The sequence below is a fragment of the Nerophis ophidion genome, linkage group LG04 (genome assembly GCF_033978795.1).
Source record: "Nerophis ophidion isolate RoL-2023_Sa linkage group LG04, RoL_Noph_v1.0, whole genome shotgun sequence".
Classification (NCBI taxonomy): domain Eukaryota; kingdom Metazoa; phylum Chordata; class Actinopteri; order Syngnathiformes; family Syngnathidae; genus Nerophis; species Nerophis ophidion.
This window is the reverse complement of record NC_084614.1, coordinates 70,173,186-70,192,750: the sequence shown is the minus strand read 5'-3', so window position 1 is coordinate 70,192,750 and position 19,565 is coordinate 70,173,186. Positions and strand designations below refer to the sequence as shown.

At 40.9% G+C, this 19,565-nt stretch overlaps 1 protein-coding gene across 2 annotated transcripts in view; it reads left to right on the top strand.

Annotated features, from left to right (window-relative positions):
- Nucleotides 1-18,783, top strand: part of LOC133551816 (cullin-5) — a 57,356-nt gene extending 38,573 nt beyond the window's left edge. The window contains exons 9-19 of one of the 2 annotated variants that reach the window (XM_061898930.1): nucleotides 6,249-6,379; nucleotides 6,455-6,562; nucleotides 6,743-6,807; nucleotides 6,964-7,096; nucleotides 8,126-8,242; nucleotides 8,318-8,441; nucleotides 8,518-8,693; nucleotides 10,362-10,523; nucleotides 10,587-10,705; nucleotides 13,724-13,847; nucleotides 17,793-18,783. In XM_061898930.1, the coding sequence (XP_061754914.1) occupies nucleotides 6,249-6,379; nucleotides 6,455-6,562; nucleotides 6,743-6,807; nucleotides 6,964-7,096; nucleotides 8,126-8,242; nucleotides 8,318-8,441; nucleotides 8,518-8,693; nucleotides 10,362-10,523; nucleotides 10,587-10,705; nucleotides 13,724-13,847; nucleotides 17,793-17,987 (1,454 nt within the window). In that variant the 3' untranslated portion in view covers nucleotides 17,988-18,783. Of the gene's footprint in view, nucleotides 1-6,248; nucleotides 6,380-6,454; nucleotides 6,563-6,742; nucleotides 6,808-6,963; nucleotides 7,097-8,110; nucleotides 8,243-8,317; nucleotides 8,442-8,517; nucleotides 8,694-10,361; nucleotides 10,524-10,586; nucleotides 10,706-13,723; nucleotides 13,848-17,792 lie in introns of both variants that reach the window. The other variant, XM_061898928.1, reaches the window with a different exon arrangement.
- The last annotated feature ends 782 nt before the right edge of the window (nucleotides 18,784-19,565 follow it).

The window sequence follows — 19,565 nt, the reverse complement described above, 5'->3', positions numbered from 1 at the left end:
TACTTGTGGATGATGAGCACAGTGGTTTTTGAGATCAATGTGGAATAATGATCCTATATTCTTTCTTTCTTTAGTCTATTTCGAACATGAACACACTTACAGTAAAGTACATCACACAGTTTCATATTATTTCACTTTACATCATGTCCGAAAAGGAGTAGGAAGACGCAAAGCTTATTTAATCCTACCCCTTTCCCATTTCAGAACCTTTATAAATATATACATCATTTACTGACCTTTTTATAATAAAATAACATCTGTGAATTAGTATACACAACAGTTTTGTAATATCTAATCAATTAATTCAGTCATTATTAACATACTGAGATGCAGAAATATCTTATTTTTAATAAGGTTGAAAGTATTTCTCATAATTCTTCTTCTTTGTACTTAGTAAGCACGATTAATTTGAACAACCTCTTAAACTGGATCATATCAGTACAATGTTTAATTTCTTTACTTAATCCATTCCATAATTTAATTCCACATACTGATATGCTGAAGGTTTTAAGTGTTCTATGTGCATGCAAATGTTTTAAATTAGATTTTTCTCTAAGGTTTAAATTTCTCCTCTTTAGTTGGGGATAGGTTGAATGGCAACACTAAATTGGCCCTAGTGTGTGAGTGTGAATGTTGTCTGTCTATCTGTGTTGGCCCTGCGATGAGGTGGCGACTTGTCCAGGGTGTACCCCGCCTTCCGCCCGATTGTAGCTGAGATAGGCGCCAGCGCCCCCCGCGACCCCAAAAGGGAAGAAACGGTAGGAAATGGATGGATGGATAGTTGAGAAGAAGAGTTGTAAATTCTTTGGTAGCAGGTTATAATTTGCTTTGTACATAATTTTAGCTGTTTGCAATTTTACCAAATCACCAAACTTTAATATTTTTGACTCAAAAATAAAAGGTTTGTATGTTCTCTATATCCAACATTATGTATTATTCTAATTGATCTTTTTTGTAACACAGGTAACAAGTGTAGCGCAAATTTGTTGTTATTTCCCCATATTTCTACACAATAACTCAGATATGGTAACACTAGCGAGCAGTAGAGAATATGAAGTTAGTTTTGGCCCCGGACGTATTTTGCTGTATTCATTATTGAAATGTTTTTTTGCCACCTTATGTTGTATACGAGATTTGTAGTTCATTTTATCATCTATTAATACTCCCCAAAATCTGGTTTCTTTTACCCTTTCAATATCTACTCGTCTATTTGTATCAGTGTATGATGCTCTTTTCTATTGTTACCAAATAGCATTATTTTATTTTTAGATTCAAAGAGTCTGTTTTTATCAAACCATTTTTTTCAATTTGTTATTTGTATGTTCTCTCCTGAACAGAAAGCAGTTGTGTCGTCTGCAAATAAAACTAACTTTAAGTCCTTTGTAACTTTACAAATGTTGTTTATATAAAGATTAAACAATTTTTGTCCCAGTATCGATCCCTGGGGTACACTCAACAACCTTGATTGTTGTTTTTTCTTTCTTTTTCTTTTTTTTTTCTCAGTAAAGTCTTGGACAAAATGTCTTTCTTTCCCACAACACCAACATGCAGCGGGGTGTAACTGCTGTTGTTGTCATTGTTATTTCTTTTGGGTGCCTTTTTGATCATTACTGTTGGTTGTTCCGATACACTTCCATTGTATGGCGGTGGATTTTTTTTATTTGTTTAACGCTGGTCTACGTTTTGTTATTGTTTGAGCGCTGGGTGTGGTGGCTTCTGTCTGTACTTTTTCCCTCATAATCTTCCCCTACAATTTGCCTGTTTCTTCTCCTAACTGGGCCTATCTCATAAGCTCCCGGGTGCGGCCACCGCTGCTGCCCACTGCTCCCCTCACTTCCCAGGGGGTGAACAAGGGGATGGGTCAAATGCAGAGGACACATTTCACCACACCTAGTGTGTGTGACAATCATTGGTACTTTACTTTTAACTTTAACTTTCATCTCTCTTAGCCCTTTCTTTTTCCTCTTCTGTTCCTTAGCACTTCGAGCCATCCTCATCCAGCACTCCAAGTGTTCCCACCCCATTCTGGCCAGTTTCTTTTTGTTATTTCCGCATTTTTTGTATAATTGATTCCCGCAGCTTTGATTTATCCCCTACTTGGAGACTTTAATATATCACCTACTTTGAGGCTTTAATATATCACCAACTTTGAGGCTTTAATATATCACCAACTTTGAGGCTTTAATATATCACCTACTTTGAGGCTTCCTGTAAATTCATGTTTAGAGATCCAGAGAAATTTCGGTAAGACTGGATTTGTTTTTTCTACTGCTTTCCAGTCTTTACATTTTAACTCATCTTTTTGACTAACCTTTGGTTTACTTGTCCCTTTTTCAATATTGAGAATTTGGAGTAATCTGTCGTCCCCTACAGAGCCAAACTTATAAGGCTATATAAAGATAGTGATTTAATTTATTACTGTGGTACACGTCGCTTCTGCTGGAGGTTTATCCCCCAGTGGAGGTGTCTTGCCTAGAGATTGCACAATAACCCACTATTACTTCTCACAACTTTAGTATGGAGTGACAGCCTAGTGGCGATCACTCCCACGGACTCCCACGTTCACACCTTTCATATTACAGAAGTTTCAGTACTCGTGGACTCGGGCGTCCTTCTTTGGCCTCTTCTGTTTTAGAATTGTCGGTTTTTACGTGGAATCCGTGGTCCTTAATTTGGCTTATTTTCAATGTTGAATCTTACGGAACTTTCATTCATTGTGGACTCCGCCGTCCTTATGATTCACTGGCCTTTTTACATATTAGAGCCTAGGATTCCCAGGGTTTGTTTTTGCGTCGTAACCCTGAGTCACACGCTTTTCTATGCGTCGTAACCCTTAGTCAAACGCTTTTTCTATGCGCCGTAACCCTTAGTTACACGCTTTTTTCTTCTATGCGTCGTAACCCTCAGTCACACGCTATTTTTCCTTTTGTAATTCAAAACGTACTCACTGAAATCTGCGTTTCTTCCTCTTGTCCTCGGTTTCCTGTCAGTCGTGAAAATTCCAGCCCGGGGTGAAGAAAATCAGCTCCTCAATGGGAGATGTGGGTGCCATAGTCTTCAGATTTTACTCACCCGGCTGGAATCATCAGACGTGTTGGAATCCGGCTCAAAGGACCAAGAAGATTTTAGGTTCAAACACTGATGACATCTATTATTCAGAAAAGAAGCAAGGAACCAGGCAGAGACAGAGTTCAATAGGCCTCATGAGGAGAATGCGGGCACTGCACACTTAGTCACAGTCTCTCCCTACGCTCTAAGGTTGAGCTCTCGCATCCCTCTTTTTATTCAGAATTCTATAGTCAACATCACTGAAGCTCCCTCTAAAAGGAGTGGTCACATATATTATGCAAAGCAGGTCCAGGACGCACAGTACGTGACGGAATGTGATTTCCTCTTGTCCCCGCTTCGTCTGCGTGTTGTCATCTTATCTTCATTGAAGTCCTTGAAGTCACTGTCTCGTCTGCGTGCTGTCATCCCATCCTTGCCGAGGTCCCTGAAGTTCTTTGCAGCCAGCGAGCCAAAACAAAGATAACATCTGTGACTGAGGCCACCCCTCAGACAAGAAGCTTTTTCCTTGCATAGATTAGAAAAAAGTCTAACTTGAGCACATTAGCTAATAACAAAAGCAACGGACTTTAAGCATACTAAAGTTAGTGTGATAATATATACATAATTATTCTAACTAATTTTGCTTTTAATCTAATTGTACCTGTGTATAGTGACAATAAAAGGCATTCTATTCTATTCTATTTGCGTCATAAGCCGTAATTCTTGTAAAATCTCATCCCGTGAGACTCCACTTTGAGAAAGATATTGCTGCCACCACTGTTGCCATGATGTCAATAGATGACGAAGGCAGCGGGTGATCGCTCAAAAGCAACGTCCTTATGGCCTCCTTGACAGTATTCGGGCATATGGATCTATCCGAGCCTGCGGGTCGGCCACTATTGTGGGGAAGGGACCCGCTCCGATCGGAAGCGAGACAAGACAATCCGTCTGCCCTAGTTCTCCTGCATTGGTGCTCCAGCATTTTGGTACTTATGTGACCTCTAAATGTGCTAAGTGTTTCCATCATGCTTTTGCGAAACACTTCATAATCAAAACGTCTCCAAAGCCACCTCATGAGAGTGCAAACATGTTATAGCTATATTTGAGGGTTTTTTTTTAAAGGGGAACATTATCCCAATTTCTGAAGGGGTTAAAACCAATAAAAATCAGTTCCCAGTGGCTTATTTTATTTTTCGAAGTTTTTCGCAAAATTTTACCCATCACGCAATATCCCGAAAAACGGCTACAAAAGTGCCTGATTTATACCATCGCTATATCCACCCGTCTATTGTCCTGTGACGTCACTGCGTGAAGCCACCAGAAAAAAACATGGCGGATAACACAGAAAGGTATAGCATAGTAGCTCGGATTCAGCCTCGGATTTCGGTGCCGTAAGCGATTAAACAGATTACGCATGTATTGAAATGGATGGTTGGAGTGTGGAGGCAGGTACCGAAAAAGAAATTAAAAAACAAACAGAAAAATTTGAGCCATATCACGACAAAGAGCGGCACGGGAGGAAGCGCGGACGAATTCGGCGATTGCCTTCTAACCAACGATTGGTATGTGTTTGTTTGGTATTAAATGTGGGTGGAGAGAAAGGTTGGATGCAAATATAGCTACAAATGAGGCATAATGATGCAATATGTACATACAGCTAGCCTAAATAGCATGTTAGCATCGATTAGCTTGCATTCATGCCGTGACCAAATATGTCTGATTAGCACTCCACATAAATCAATAACGTCAACAAAACTCACCTTTGTGATTTCGTTGACTTAAATGCATCTGCTTTTAGTGTCGCAGGATATCCACACATTCTTGCCATCTCGGTGCCATGTCTGTCGTAGCATAGCTGTCGTCGGTACAGTGTGCAGAACAAACGAGGGACTTTCGCATCTTTTGACCACTGTTGCAACTTGAATCCGTCTCTGTTCGTGTTGTTACACCCTCCGACAACACACAGACGAGGCATGATGTCTCCAAGGTACCGGAAAACAGTCGAAAAAACGGAAAATAACAGAGCTGATTTGACTTGGCGAGTGTAATGTGTTTGAGAAAATGGCGGGTCGCTTCACGATGTGACGTCACGGGTGAAAGGTCATTGCTCCGACAGGCGAACAAATGAAAGGCGTTTAAACCGCCAGTTCGGAAATCGGTTAAAAAAACTTATGGTCTTTTTTCTGCAACGTATATATTGACGCTTACATAGGTCTGGTGATAATGTTCCCCTTTAAATATTGTTTTCATTACCAATTTTTATCTAGCAATATTTAGGTATTTTCCCATTTCTAGCGTTAATGGAAATGCAACTATTGGAATGCATGTTTCATCCACCTCCTTTGATTGCAGAAAGTTGACCACCTGTCATCTTGTCCTGTGTTCTCAGCTGCTCTGCCATTAGGCATGCACGTTATCAGAAGCCCAGTCATAATCACATTGTTTATACAGACTCTTGCTCTTCCTGGATTGGACACATCATTTCATACATAATGTGGTTCTTCACGTTACTTTGCTTCTTAAAACATTCACTTTATCTTTCAGGCGATTCACTTGTTTATGAATGTTGCATTATCGTTCCTCCCTCCCTAATATGTTTTGTTAGTTCAGCCTGACTCCCATATTAAACAACATTACTACTTCTTGGAGACAACCTGATTTTTTATGCTTTTCCATATCATCCTCTGGTGCAGAAACCTTTTTTCTGCTTAAGTGGTTGGTTTGAAGGCTTCAAATTTTGGGGGTTAGCAATGGTTAACTTGTCGTGCTAGCAATCATCAGCAGTCTCAGTTCAACTTTTTCGAGAAGTTCCTCTGCCAGACTGCGTTCAAGCTAGTGGTGTCAGCAAATTGATCTGGGATTATGGTCAAGAGGTTGGTAAAAGTGCCAAAATAGTCCAAAATCCTTGAATGTGGCCTTCACAAGAAGAGATATAAAAAAAAACATCCCTGGCTTAAGAAGATTTAAAGTTAAAGTACCAATGATTGTCACACACACACACACTAAGTGTGGTGAGATTATTTTCCGCATTTGGCCCATCACCCTCAATCCCTGGGAGGTGAGGGGAGCAGTGAGCTGCAGCGGTGGCCGCACCCGGGATCATTTTGGTGATTGAACCCTTAATTCCAACCATGTCATATTAATCAGTGTGTTTCTGCATCTCAAGTGTTTGTTTTTGTGTGTTTTTTTTTAATTGTTAGAGTTGCATCTGATGTTCTCACTGATGGACAAAGTACCAAGCGGCATCGAACCCATGCTGAAGGACCTGGAGGAGCACATCATGAGTGCCGGCCTCGCTGACATGGTGGCGTCCGCCGAGACTATCACCTCTGTGAGTGCCCTTTTGGCCTTGATAACATTACAGGCGGGTCTCTGCCTTGACAAGACTTGTCCCTGGTTGTCGCAGGACTCCGAGAAATATGTGGAGCAGCTGCTCACGCTTTTCAACCGCTTCAGTCGGCTGGTGAAGGAAGCGTTTCAGGATGACCCGCGTTTCCTCACGGCGAGAGACAAAGTGAGTCTCGTCCCCTTTTGCATTGGTAAAAGCCGGAACGATCAGGTCCCATTGGTTGAGCAAATTCCTTGTCAAAAAATGGCAAAAATAAACACACGTGCAAACCTTAGCATCAGTGTTATAATCCTCAACCTTCCGGGATTAAATTTAACATGTCAACTTTTTTTCATCCCTTTGCAGGCATACAAAGCAGTCGTCAATGATGCCACTATATTTAAATTAGAACTTCCAATGAAACAGAAAGGGTAAGTGCCTAGCCGTGTTTTTTGTGTTGAATTTAATTTTTATGTGTGTATTTATTTATCTTCTTCACAAGCAAGTAAAAGATTTTTGATATCTTCAATGTATTTGTATTTTATTGAACCATAAATAAATGTGATTTGACTCCCCTTTCTCCACAGTGTGGGCTTGAAAACTCAACCCGAGTCCAAGTGTCCGGAGCTGCTGGCCAACTACTGCGACATGCTGCTGAGGAAGACCCCGCTGAGCAAGAAGCTCACATCGGAGGAGATCGAGGCCAAGCTCAAGGAAGTGGTGCGTGTTGTTTTTAAACCTCATCCTTGTTAGCATTGGGCCTGATGCGTCATGGGAAATGGTTTCAAGCAGGTCAACACTGAGCTCTATTATGCTTATGACCGAATACTGTAGATCACTTGTCAAACTCAAGTGCTCTGAGGGCTACAACGGTGCCCCCTTTAACCGCAGCTTTCAAGCGTTTTTTTTTTTTTGGGGGGGAGGGTAAATTGGTTATACTTTTGTATTGCGCTTTACTATTTCCACATTCACCCATTCACACACTGAAGGCGAGAGCTGCCATGCAAAGCCCAAACCACCACCCACTCATCAGTAGCAAGGGTGAAGTGCCTTGCTCAACTACACAATGAATGTGACTAGGATTGCGGAAGCTGGGATAAAACCTGGAACTCTCAAGTTGCTGGCACGTGTGTTTTTGTCTCTCATTATGATTGTGAACAATAGGCAAAATTCCAAAGAAAAATGCAGTTTCCCTTGATCTTAGCTTCATGAGCTATTGTGGCCACTAGATGTCGCCAAAAGACAAATTACCATTTCACTTCAATTTAAAGACAGCCATTACAGTTAATAATAAATATGTTAGTATTCTTCAAACTTACCACTTTTTGTTTAATTTCACTCGATCAAACCTTTTTTGACATTGCGCACTACAAAATAATAAAAGTATGTACTGATTAATATCGGTATTGACTAATACTCGAGGCTCCAATATCTGTAACGTATAGAAAGTGAAAAAGTTGCATTGGGACACCTCTACTAAAAAGTTGATTAAAATCAATATTATACAGCAAGTGTAACGTCTGTGTGCGTTTCATACCGCCTGCTCAGTAGCAACAATTTAAAGCGCATGCAGAGCTGAAAGAAGCTGCTTGTCATACTTAAATTGCAGCTGCTGCCATCTTGTGACGTTAATTCAAACAAAAAACTACATCTGCAAAAAAAGTATTTCATCTGAACAATCCTTACTAAGATGATGCATTCTGTAATGTTATTTTTCCAAATATTCATTTCCAGCTGTTGGTTCTTAAGTATGTCCAGAACAAAGACGTGTTCATGCGCTACCACAAAGCCCACCTGACCCGCCGCCTTATCCTGGACATCTCGGCGGACAGCGAGATTGAGGAGAACATGGTGGAGTGGCTCAGGGTAAGAACAAATAGAAAGCCTTTGTCATTTTACTGAGGAACCCGATTATTGATATGATTTTATCGATCCCAACAGGAGGTAGGAATGCCGGCTGACTATGTCAACAAACTGGCCAGGATGTTCCAGGACATTAAAGTGTCCGAGGATCTCAACCAGTCTTTCAAGGAATTGCACAAACACAACAAGCTGGCTTTGCCAGGTGAAGACGCACAGAAGTGGTAATAACTTTGCAATATCCTGCTCTAATGCGCTGTTGACCTTTCTCCATCCCGCAGCTGACTCCGTCAACATTAAGATCCTGAACGCCGGAGCGTGGTCGAGGAGCAGCGAGAAGGTGTTTGTCTCGCTGCCCACCGAGCTGGAAGATTTAATACCGGAGGTGGAGGACTTCTACAAGAAGAATCACAGCGGACGCAAGCTTCACTGGCATCACCTCATGTCTAACGGCATTGTGAGTGCAAACCTCAATAACACACGCACACACTTTATTAGGTACACAATCTAATAGATTAAAATATTAACACGCTCTGTGTGATGCAACCTTCTGTGACAGTTTTTATTAGCTCTATTTGCTACATTGAAATTGTCATGAGCAGCTTTACCTTGCTCTGCATGCGCTTTAAAATGTTGCAACTTAGCTGTCAGGTGTACTATTGCTTACAATGAAGTCAACAGCGCCAATATTGCTGATTTGGCAGTTAGATTTTTGGCGCTATTACAACATTGGTCCTGTTGCTGTTGTGTTGTGCAATATACCTGCTAATTAATGATTGTGAGGTCATAGAAAATTTATTTTTTTCCCACTTATGCAGTCAAAATTATTATTAAAGTTGATCACATACTTGTGTATAATTTGAGTTTCCATTTTTTCTCCTAATTGTTACCTGCTTCCAACCAACGTTTTGTCCTCTTTGCACTTAAATTAAATACTTTTTTAAGCTCCGTAACCACAAAAGTCACAAAGATTGTTTTCTAAATATTGATGTACGCGTGCATATACAATGGAACCTCAAATTAAGAAGTTAATTGTTTCTTGAACAGGGTTCATAAATAGAAAACAAAATTCTCAAAAAAAAACAATGTAAATATTAATAATGGGTTCCAACTTCGACAAAAGTCCACTTATTAACAAGCTAAAACAACAAGCTGAATTGTCCTATATATGCTGCTCAGCCAACACACACACACACACACACACACACACACACACACACACACACACACACACACACACACACACACACACACACACAACACACACACACACACACACGCACACAGTAGTCCATTTGATGCCCTCACAAACTATCAGAAATCACGAAAAATCTTCAACTTTACCAACCATTTTGCTACAATAATAAACATTTTAAAAAGTAAAATAAATTTACACAAATTAACATTGGCAAAGGAGCAGCTTAAGAGAGGGAGAAAGAAGCAAACCTTGGATAAGGGGCTGTTGAATGAGAGGTAATCTTCTCCGCCGCTGTGAAATTAGTCAGCTTTGGCATCTTTTTCCAGAGAAGTAAGTTTTTTTTATTCACAATTAAAAACTTGCTGTGGCACAAAGCCTGCTTCCCAAATCTCTTCAATATGAGAAAGAAAAAAAATATTGCCAATGGGACACAACATGAATGAATGAAGCGTTCGTACATAGAAACATGTTTGGCGCATTCTTAAATTCGTAAACCAAAAAGTTTCGCAAACAGAAGTTCCATTGTACACAATCATCAACAACAGGAGGAAGCCCGATGGGGTACATTGTGGTCATTGACGAGCATGAATTTCTAGGAGAAAGTATGACTTCACCTGTAAATAGAACTACAACACTATAATAGCACTCATATACTTTTTTATTTATTTTTATTTTTATTTTTTTTCCCCTAGCGGATGCAGTAAAAAAAAAAAATGATGTCCAGTAGGATACATTGTGGTCATCTCCAACCATATTCGTATGGTTTTCTTTGTAAATACATTGTGGTCATCTGCAACCATATTCGTATGGTTTTCTTTATAGAGACAGCTTTTTTTGTGTGGGACATCATGACATTGTACAGCTGTGTGCCTCACTTTAGTCGCTGGTGAAAAATATGAAACGTCTTTGTTTTATTCCCCCCCACAGATCACCTTCAAGAACGAGGTGGGTCAGTACGACCTGGAGGTGACCACCTTCCAGCTGGCCGTGCTCTTCGCCTGGAACCAGAGGCCCCGGGAGAGGATCAGCTTCGAAAACCTTAAGCTCGCCACGGAGCTGCCAGACGCCGAGCTAAGGCGTACTCTATGGGTAAAATAAAAAATATTATTACCCCACAGTATCTTTTTTTTGAGACACTCGTTGTTCCTGCAGTCGCTGGTGGCGTTTCCCAAACTCAAGCGGCAGGTGTTGTCGTACGACCCGCTGGTATCGTCACCCAAAGACTTCGCAGAGGGAACGCTATTCTACGTTAATCAAGAGTTTTCCCTCATGTAAGTAAGGGTGTACTTACACATTCGTAACTGGCAGGATCCTCCTTGTCCTGACCTGCGCTTCGGCCCCTTAAATAATCTGTGGGACAGGGTATCCGCAGGGTCTTAAAATGTCCTAAATCCAACAATTCGAATTTAAGGGCTTAAAATATCAAAAATTATCCTAAAATCTCATAAAATGTCCTAAATACGATTTTAAAAGGTCTTAAAAATCTATTAACATACATTTTATTTAAAACATGCATAAACTTCGGTCTTGCTTTTGAATGTTTTGATTTTTAAGGATGCTGTAACTTCAGAACGGAACTAAAGTAGGTTACCTTCTGCTGCTTGGTGACTACCAACAGCCAGTGTGTTATGCGTGCCCAGTGGTTCGTTGATTTAGATAGATAGTTAGTACTTTGTTGATTCCTTCAGGAGAGTTCCCGTAGGAAAAATAAAGTTCTAGCAGCACTGTACAGAATTGAGGTCAAATTTAAAAAGTAAATAATGGTGGTATATGTTATTGTTTTGCATCCCCTGTTATCCTAGTACCCCTCCCTCAGCCCCAGAGAGGAGTTGTACAGTCTGATGGCGGGTGGGACAAAAGAGTTTTTGAGTCTATAAGTCCTGCACTTGGGATAAAGCAGTCTCGCACTGAATAGGCTCCTCTGGCTACTGATAACGGTATGCATAGGGTGACTGGCATCATCCAGGATGCTCAGTAGTTTTTCCACAGTCTTCTCTTCTTCTTTGCCACCGTCACCAGTGAGTCCAGTTTTATTCCGATCGTAGAGCCAGCCCGCCTGATCAGTTTCTCCAGTCTGGAGCTGTCCTTAGATCTACTGTCCCCCCAGCACACTACCATGTAGAACAGAACACTGGCAACCACAGACTGGTAGTACATCATCATGAGTTTTTTTTGCAACTGTTGAAGGAGCGCAGCCTCCTCAGGAAGTACAGCCTGCTCTTTCCTTTCCCGTACAAGTGGTCCGTGTTAAAAGTCCAGTCAAGGTTATTGAACACCCACACCCCGAGGTACTTGAATGAGTCCACGGTCTGTACTTCGACTCCCTCTATCACAATAGGTTGTGACCTTGGACTCGATCTCTGAAAGTCAATGACCAGCTCCTTGGTCTTTGCTGTCTGGTGCCACAGGAATCCGTCAAAGTCCCTCACCGGGCTCCAATACTCCTCCTCTCTACTGTCCCTGATCCACCCGACGATGGCTGTGTCAGCCGCAAACTTCTGCATGTGACACAGCTCCGAGTTGTAGCAGAAGTCAGTGGTGTACAGGGTGAAGAGAAGAAGGACCAGCACCGTTCCCTGGGGTGCTCCAGTGCTGCTGATCGCAGTGTCAGACGTGATTTCCTTCAGTTTGATGTACTGTGGCCTATCGGTGAGGTACTTTGAAATCCAAACAACCAGACAGGGGTCCACTTAGCATAGCAGCGGAGAAAACTTAACAAAAGCCCACATTATTGCCAAATTATTTGCATAAGATGGGTAAGTGCAAGTTTAACTTGAAAGTTCGTGCCTCCAATTTTCCTTTCCATATTTTGTACTTTTTTTGCCGGCCGTGACGAGCAAGGCTTTGTCGGTAGCAGTCCCGCCTCTGTTCACATAAACAAATATTGTGGATGACTGACAAGGAGTTACTCTGTTCATTAACAGACAGGCATGTCTGTGAAAACGCGGCAATTACCATTTTTAAACATTCATTTTTTTCGTCAAAACGTAAATTCCACGTATTTTTTAATGAACTATCAAAAAAACTAGAATTCAAACAAAATGTGTTGAACGCTCACCTCAGCCACATGTACTCGCTGTTTCTCTTGCTAAATGATGCAATGAATTGCGAGACCGGTAAATGATCAGGGGCGCAGAAACAAGCCTGCTAGTTAACATAATTATAATCATCTAGCTCGTTTTCTTGTTGTTGCCTGCGTTTTTGCGAGCCACAACGTTGATAAGAAACAATATAAATATTAATTATCGGTTCCAGCCTTGACAAAAGTCCATACTTTCATGAAGGATTGTACACATCAAACACAATATAAAGTGCTATACAGTACTGTATATCAGAGTACCAAATTCCTGCGGAAATCTTGATGGGCTTGATATAAGGAGACTATATATACATGAGTAGTCCTGGATTTGATTCTGCGCTCGAGATCTTTCTGTGTGGAGTTTGCATGTTCTCCCCGTAACTGCGTGGGTTTCCTCCGGGTACTCTGGCTTCCTTCCACCTCCAAAGACATGCATCTGGGGATAGGTTGATTGGCAACACTAAATTGGAACTTAGTGTGTGAATGTGAGTGTGAATGTTGTCTGTCTATCTGTGTTTGCCCTGCGATGAGGTGGCGACTTGTCCAGGGTGTACACCGCCTTCCGCCCGAATGCAGATGAGATAGGCCTCAGCACCCCCCGCGAACCCAAAAGTGACAAGCGGTAGAAAATGGATGGTTGATACATGGTAACATCAATGTAGTGTAAACTACATGTATTTGATGTGGTATATATGTTCTATAAAGATCTATTCTATATTGCTAGCAATATAGTGTGGGACTACTTCACTGTTTCAGAAGACATTCCGCATGCTATTTGCACCAAATGTTCCGTGGGAAGGGAAAAAACATCAAGCCACGACACATTAAACCTTATCAGCCACCTGATTCGCATCACTATGACAATGTTTTGAAGGCCTACAGAGACGCCTGCTGCTGAAGAAGTTGACCCAAGCCAGGGACAAAGAAAGGACACTCTTAATTTAAAGAATAAAATATATCATGTTGTCAATCGTGTTTTATAGAAGCAGGGAGTTATCTGTATCGGCCTGAAACAAATATTGTGCTTCCCAAGCAGAATAATAACACGTCCTTATTACACTTACGAATGTAGCGTGCTTTGTTTTTTGTCCTTTAGAATATTTAATTAGGTTAGTTATGGTACGATTGGCCTATGTGAGTATGCTCTGCAGTGACTCTCCCCCTTAAAAGACATACTCTTAACTTTTTATGCTTTTTGTTTAATTTTCAGAAAAAATTCCAAGGTTCAGAAGAGAGGGAAGATCAACCTAATTGGCCGGCTGCAGCTCACCACGGAGCGGATGCGAGAGGAGGAGAACGAGGGCATCGTCCAGCTCAGGATACTAAGAACACAGGTAGGCAGGGGAGCGCTCAGCACGTCCCACCCCCTAGAGAGAGCTACCCCTACTAGGCATAGATGGTGTCGCCTTCCCCCTCTAAATATGACTTCATGTTTTTACAGTATAAGCCAGGGGTGTGGAAACTTTTATGACTGAGGGCTGTATACAGAAAACAATAAAAACAGAGGGGACCACTTTGCATTATTGGTCTTTAGAGGGGACCCCTTTGCATTATTGGTCTTTTCAATTTTTATTCAACACGTTAAAAACAATACACTGTATGGATGAAACGGCCTACAATTTTAGGGCTACAGTAAAGGAGTGAGCATATGTTCATCAAATTTAAGCACTATGTAGATATTATGGATAACATAAGTGTCCCATTCCGCTATTGTAATTGGATATCAGTCCAGTATCTTAAAAACACAATCTGCTTACACCTAAATTCACCGATACAAGCAGTCCTACAGAGTGTTTACTTGTGCAAAGCTGGACAGCCAGTTAACATCTAAACATCCTCCAACAAACACATAAGGTTGGTCTTTTCCTGTATCCGAGCCAATCAATCAAAGTTTATTTAAATAGCCATTAATCACAAGTGTCTCAAAGGGCTGCACAAGCCATAACGGCATCCGCGGCTCAGATCCCACATCAGTGCAAGAAAAAAACTCAACACAGTGGGAACAAAGAGAAACCTTGGAAGGGACAGCAGATGTGGGGACCACACCACCGGTGCAATGGATGACGAGTGGATACGGTTAATAATGTGAGAGTCCAGTCCATTGCATGTAGACACGTCACAGCGCAGAGACATCACCGAGTGATGCATAAGTAGGGGTCCACCCGGGTCCCGACTTCATGTGAAGATTCAGTCCATTGGGAGACCAGCAGGGGATCATCTGGAATGGAGAAAAGTCGGCAGCACAGAGATGTCCCCAACTGATGCAAAAAGGTGTGATCCATCTGGTGTCAAGACTTTGAACAGCTAGCGCCTCATCCGTGGAGACTGATAGAGGGGGGCAGAGCAGAAAAGAGAGACAGCAGATCATCTGGTCCAAAACGGGTCTATTTAAAGGCTAGAGTATACAAATGAGCTTTAGAATGGGACTTATATGCTTCTACTGACACAGCATCTCTTAACTGTTACCGGGACGCCATTTTTAGAGTACTGGTGCCCGAATAGAAAACGTTCTAAAGCCTGCAGACTTTTTTTGGGGCACTGGGAATCACTATTAAGCTAGAGTTTTTTTTAAGGCAGATTTCTAACCGGGATAAATGGTACAGCACAATCAGTCGATAAGATGGAACTGGACCTTTTAGTATTTTGTATGTAAGTAGTAAAACATTAAAGTCGCATCTTAAGTGCAGAGGAAGCCAGTGGAGGTGAGCCAATACAGTCAAAAGTTTAGCACCCTCATTTTGTACCAACTGTAATCTTTTAATGCTAGACATAGGGAGATCCATACATATGTTACGAGACGTAACGAACGCATGAATAATGATCTCATCGTCAGTGGTGGACAAAAGGGGTGAATTAAAAAAATCCAATTCAATTTCAGCAGGAATCATACATATAGCTTGTATTAATTTGTAGTGTGGAATATGAGAAAAGGCTTGGTCAAGTGCAATTAGTCAAACAAAGAACAATTATATTATAAACACTAACCAATTTATTATTAACCATCCGGAATTTACTTATGGTGTCTTTTAAGTTGAAGTGGAGTGGTATTAGTTTTTTTGACAATACCCATTGGACACAATAATTCATGGAGTTAAGATCGTCCATCCCATCCATTTCCTACCGTTTATTCCCTTTGGGGTCGCGGGGGGTGCTGGTGCCTATCTCAGCTACAATCAGGCGGAAGGCGGCGTACACCCTGGACAAGTCGGCCAACACAGATAGATAGACAGACAACATTCACACTCACATTCACACACGGGCCAATTTAGTGTTGCCAATCAACCTATCCCCAGGTGCATGTCTTTGGAAGTGGGAGGAAGCCGGAGTACCCGGAGGGAACCCACGCATTCACAGGGAGGACATGCGAACTCCACACAGAAAGATCCCGAGCCCGGGATTGAACCCAGGACTACTCAGGACCTTCGTATTGTGAGGCAGACGCACTAACCGAGTTAAGATCGTGACGCAGTAAATTAAACGATGCAGAAATGTTTGCTACTAAGTACTCCCTAATATGCTTCTGTTACCTTCAGGACTTTGTATGTGTAATTCATTTTTAACTACAATGATTTGATACTTGCTTATATTGACAAATGTACTGTTTTAGACTTCAATATTGTTTATTTGAGGACATATGTCTAGCTTGTGTGCTATTTTGTGCTTAGCTGTCATAGCGTATATCCTAGCATGTTTACCTCTTGTAAATGACTTGACTAAATTAGAAGAAAAGACCATTTTTGTTTGTTTATTGGAGGACATTTAACAGGCTGTCCAACTTTGCAAAAGTCAGTCCTTCTCAAATAGGTTAAAGTGTATTATTATATATTGTGAGTCCTGAGTTAATATCGCTGATAAGTTTGAATTTATCATCATTTACTGAGTTAATTTTTCATATTGTTTAAGTCCTTTGAACAAGGATTAAAAATGTTTTTTATTTCAAGCAAATTGATGCACTTTAAATCTTTTCTGTCACAGACTAGATTTTATAAACTAAGAGTGTGGGGGTGGGGGGGGGGGCGGGTGCAAAATGTTTTCTTATTACTGGGGGGGGGCGTAACAAAATGTAATTGAGAAGTACTGACATGTGTAAACACGCTGCAGGACTGGTTGTATCGGACATTTTACATGCAAACTAATATCTGGCACTTGTTTTTTGTTGATTTTTTTCAATGGTTTTACATCTATATCCTATATTAGTATTGAATCGGGAATAGAAGATTAAAATAAAATTTTAAAAATCGGTCTTAGCCTGGGCCCTGGAGTGGGGGTGCAGACTGAGGCCAAGGGGGTGGGGAAAAAAAAAAAAAAAAAAAAAATAGGCCCAGAGCATAATATTACCACCACCATGCTTGATGGTAGGGTGGTGTTCCTGGGATTAAAGGCTTCGTCTTTTCTCCTGCAAACATATTGCTGGGTATTATGGCCAAACAGGTAATTTTTTGTTTCATCTAACCACATAACTTTCCTCCAGAAGGTCTTATCTTTGTCCATGTGATATTGCAATCCAAAACCACGTTTGTCAATACAAACAATGACAAAATATTGGTTGCACATTACTTACAGATACAGAGTCTCCAAGGCAGATGTGTATTAGAAAGTATCTAGTAACAAACGTGTCTGCATCAATAAATATGTCTCATGAGCTTAACATAATTAATTGTATAAATTATTGTGGTCACTTGATGTTGTCAAAAAACCCACCAAATAAACTTAAAAACACCACGCGGCCATACCAGACGGTTAATAATACATTGGTTTATATTTTTCACACATAGAGCAAGTATTTAATTTTTACCTTTTGCTGATTGGCTGCCGATGCTTGAGGCATACGAGTAAACCATTGTAACGCAATCATGATCATTATTGTGTTAAGTATCTACATTTTACAATTAAAAATATGTTTAGCGAGTGAGTGAGAGGCATATTGTGTTTTTTTAGAGCAGATGTGCCCAAAGCAGGGCCTGTGGGATAAATTAGGCTCGCTAAAAAGTGGGAACTTAATTATTTACATTACATCAACAACTATTTGTGTTTCACGTTTCCAATAGCTGTATTTAACACATATTCACTTCAGCCCTCAAAGGCAAATGTCTGTGCACCCCTGCTTTAGATCATCTAAAATTGTTATGGGTATGTACATTCTTTGTAGTTTCACAGTACACTTTTTAAGTTGACCTACTCACACTGCTTCACTCTAGTTAAATTAGTTGTTGGTGCAAACTGTCATTCGCACTGATTCCTCACGTTTTTGTCATTCTTTCTCCCCCGCCTACTTTCAGGAGGCCATAATCCAGATCATGAAGATGAGGAAGCGCATCAACAACGCCCAGCTGCAGACGGAGCTGGTGGAGATCTTAAAGAACATGTTTTTACCACAGAAGAAAATGATCAAGGAGCAGATCGAGTGGCTGATCGATCACAAGTACATCAAGCGGGACGAGACCGATATAAACACCTTCATCTACATGGCATAGCACAGCGGCGCGTGTGACGGTTTGGACTTATTTTTTGGGGGTGGGTTTCGATCAGGCCTGATGGACACGAGATTACTTCCAGGCCCCCTCCCCCAATCCCCTTGTCCCCTATTTAAGAATACATCCTGTGCAGGGAGGCATGAATTAAAGACTTGAGACCTATTTAAAAACACTTCCTGCCTTAAAGTTGTACAAAGGAAAGATAAAAAAAAAAAAGAGTCTGCACCTAGTGGTTGTTACTGTTTTTATTTGGGATGTCAGATGAGAGTGTAATTCATGTTTCTTGTTAGTTTTTCCGGAACGCTACGGCGTGCCGGCCAGTCTCATGCCTGATGCTTGTGGAATTCTACTGACTGGCTTGAGGATCCTGGAAAACGTTTTTTTTTTTTGTTAGTTTTTTTTAAACAGTCTGAGCGAGGCGCCTGTGCTTTCTTGGCTGCGCTGCCCCACCCACTCCCGTTGTTTGTATTGTTGTTGTGAGAGTAAGTAATCACTACTAATCAGGACTTCCGAGAGTGCAGCCAGTGCCACATAGCCGTGCAGTAGGATGGGTGTTCCCGGGATCAGCAGGGGGGGCGGGCAGTCGGTTGGTGGCAGTGTCACGAGTCCTGTCCCCGGGAGCGTATTTGTATTTGCAAAAACAAAACAAAAATCACAATTTTCTGCAGGAAGTCCCGGGAGGAGAGGCAGAGGTCAGTATTAAGCCTGGAGAAATCCATACGATTCAGAAGGCGTGTTGGATGCGTGTACCGTGAGATGTGAATATTGAAATAAAAACAGCACCTTATCATGAAAACACATCCAGACATGCATTTTTGTCCTGCTTTCCCAATCGTCAGCCTGTTTGACATGACGCACTTCAAGGGGGCCAGTAGGTGGCGTCAGAGCAAAGCTCTTAAGAAACTAAAATGTCGTTTTTTTTTTAAGCATGGACATGAAATGTCAATATTTGTAGGTGAGTCACAATTTACAGATTGCATATTCATTTGTCTAGATCAGTGGTTCTCAAATGGGGGGTACGCGTATCCCCGGGGGTACTTGAGATTCTTGAAAAATATTCTAAAAATAGCAACAATTCAAAAATCCTTTATAAATATATTTATTGAATAATACTTCAACAGAATATGAATGTAAGTTCACAAACTGAAAAGAAATGCAACAATGCAATATTCAGTGTTGACAGCTAGATTTTTTGTGGACATGTTCCATAAATATTGATGTTAAAGATTTCTTTTTTTGTTAAGAAATGTTTAGAATGAAGTTCATGAATCCAGATGGATCTCCATTACAATCCCCAAAGATGGCACTTTATGTTGATGATTACTTCTATGTGTAGAAAGCTTTATTCACAATTGAATCACTTGTTTACTTTTCAACAAGTTTTTAGTTATTTTTTTTAATATATTTTTTCCAAATAGTTCAAGAAAGACCACTACAAATGAGCAGTATTTCGCACTGTTAGACAATTTAATAAATCCGAAACTGATGATGTATAGCTGTATTTTACTTTATCTCTCTTTTTATCAACCAAAATGCTTTGCTCTGATTAGGGGGTACTTGAATTAAAAAAATGTTCAC